This window comes from Pteropus vampyrus, unplaced genomic scaffold, assembly GCF_000151845.1.
Source record: "Pteropus vampyrus isolate Shadow unplaced genomic scaffold, Pvam_2.0 Scaffold138, whole genome shotgun sequence".
Lineage (NCBI taxonomy): Eukaryota > Metazoa > Chordata > Mammalia > Chiroptera > Pteropodidae > Pteropus > Pteropus vampyrus.
In genome coordinates this window covers 1,704,496-1,706,687 of record NW_011888919.1, presented here as the reverse complement: position 1 = coordinate 1,706,687, position 2,192 = coordinate 1,704,496, and the positions used below count along the sequence as shown (strand labels likewise).

Here is a 2,192-nt window from a genome sequence, read left to right as displayed (position 1 = left end):
TTTTCTCTATTGCCCACAAGGCTGCAATTAACATCTTGGAACATGTCTCTTGGAGTTTTGTACGGTAATATTTTTCAACCTGCCGGACAAGATCCATTAGTGGGTTGCAAAATCAATTTAGTGGGTTGCAAACGATTTTCTCTTTAATAAAATGGAATTAAACAGAATAGAAGGTATTAGAACACAGGCACGTAGTCGGGGTAAGGATTACCCTCTAAAACCGTTTGGTTCGGGTGTATAATATCTCGACAGGAGCAAAAGTGTTTGCAAACCACAGCTCTGAAGGATGCAGAGGGCCATGGACTCGCCCTGTCACAGGTTTGATGGAACCAACGTAATCTGTCCTTTTACATTTCCATGGCCTCCTTGATGCTTGGCATAATCAAAAGCTTGAATCTTTGCTAGGTTTTCATCCTATTTTCTGGAGGAGGAAAAACTGAGCAGACTCAGATCGGGCAGCAGACCACACCATTCTGACTGCCCAGACCCCTCTCTGCTTGGTCTGAGATGGAACCTCGAAGATTCCACAAGTTAAGGATTCTCGGGTTCTGAGAGATGGGGGGCGGGGACTGAGGAGGGGAGCGGGGTGTGATGGGAGATGCAGCTCTCATCCTTAACCCTCTCCCCTCCCTCCACTTCAAAGAGGTTTTGAAAACCAGTGAGAAAACGTAGTTTGACATACAGGGCCCGACCGAGAGAGTTTTATAAACGTTAGCTATTACTATTATTCTCTAGTTCGAAATTCACTAGATATGTACATACTTGTGATCAGAACTTGGCCCGGTCCCCTGGGGCGTGGCCTGGTCGTTCAGGAGAAGCGGCCTAGGTGTCCTGGGGAGGAGGGACGGCCCTGCCCACAGCGCCCCCGGTGGCGGCGGGGCGCTCAGCCGGGACTGGGCACGTGCTACAGGTGGCGCACCTTGGGTTGAAAACCACACCCCTCCAGCCTCGTACCCAACAGCCTAATTTCCCCGCAGGCCCCTGCCCTGGGGACCCAGGAATTATGTCACCGAATTCTTCCTCACTCGGACACCCTCTTCCCAACCCCTGCTCCCAGGGGGTCTGGTCGCGCTGTGTCTTCCGTCTCGGGGAACGCATTATCTCCTGGACTTTTCCTCCTAGAAAGTTCAGCTGTCTGACCTTTAATTCCATTCAACGACCAAAGATCAAACCGTTCACAACAAGAGTGCTACGTCCCAGCCCCACCCCCCTGCGGGGTTCAGATAGGACCCAGCCCTACCCCGCCCCCCAGCAAAATTCCCGGGTCTCCCCCAGCCTCTCCTCCACTTCGAGACGCAGCGCTCAGCCCCTCCCTCAGCCCCTAAAGGGGCCCAGGCATCAACCTGCAATTCCCACCCGACGGGGGACCATCTCTTATCTCCACCCACCGAAGCCATCCCATCTCGCTGTCCTTTGGGGATCAGACTTGCGAACCCCGTCTCTAGGGAACCCCCGGGCCGGAGCCCTAGGCCCCGCCCCCTTTGGAGACAGGTACCTGCCCTTCTCCCGGCCCCGCCCCCAACCTGACCTGGGCGGGGCCGCGCCTTTCGCGGCACCCGACCTTCCCAAGGCACTGGAGGCACCTATGGCTGCGGCTGCGGCCCCACGCGGGTGGCAGTGGGGAGAGGCCCGCGCCGTCGACCGGGCGGTGAGGCTACTGCAGCGCCTGGAGGAGCAATGCGGGGACCCCCGGCTCACCTCGAGTCCCCCCTCTCTCCGCGACCTGCTGCCCCGCACCGCGCAGCTGCTGCGAGAGGTGGCCCAGGCCCGGCGTCGGGCCGGCAGAGACGGCCCGGAGGATCCCGGAGGTGCCAGGGACTTTCTCGTCATCTACCTGGCTAACCTGGTGGCCAAGAGCAGGCAGGTGGCGGCACTGCTGCCACCGCCGGGACGAAGGAGTGCCAGTGACGAGCTCTTCCGGGAGGGCTCCACACTCAGGTGAGCAGACGCACTGCCCCGAATCAGCATGGGATCACGAGGGAGGCCCAGGGCTTGCTCCTGGGGCCCTTCCTCCCCAGACCCAGGAGTCCGGGCCCCCAGCCCCCTCCTCCCCAGACCCAGGAGTCCGGGCCCCCAGCCCCCTCCTCCCCAGACCCAGGAGTCAGGGTCCCCAGCCCCCTTCTCCCCCAGCCCCTCCTCCCCAGACCCAGGAGTCTGGGCTCCCAGCCCCCTCCTCCCCAGACCCAGGAGCC

At 59.8% G+C, this 2,192-nt stretch overlaps 1 protein-coding gene and 1 long non-coding RNA gene across 2 annotated transcripts in view; both read left to right on the top strand.

The window, feature by feature from the left end:
* On the top strand, nt 1-430 carry LOC111744614. Its single transcript, XR_002782227.1, has 3 exons — nt 1-64; nt 253-318; nt 406-430. It is a non-coding gene; the product is annotated as an uncharacterized LOC111744614 (long non-coding RNA).
* Nucleotides 431-460: 30 nt separating this feature from the next.
* CBLC (Cbl proto-oncogene C) overlaps nt 461-2,192 on the top strand; it is a 17,694-nt gene continuing 15,962 nt past the window's right edge. Inside the window, exon 1 of the mRNA XM_011368092.2 lies at nt 461-1,938. Within this exon, the coding sequence (XP_011366394.2) occupies nt 1,004-1,938 (935 nt within the window). The 5' untranslated portion in view covers nt 461-1,003. The remainder of the gene's footprint in view (nt 1,939-2,192) is intronic.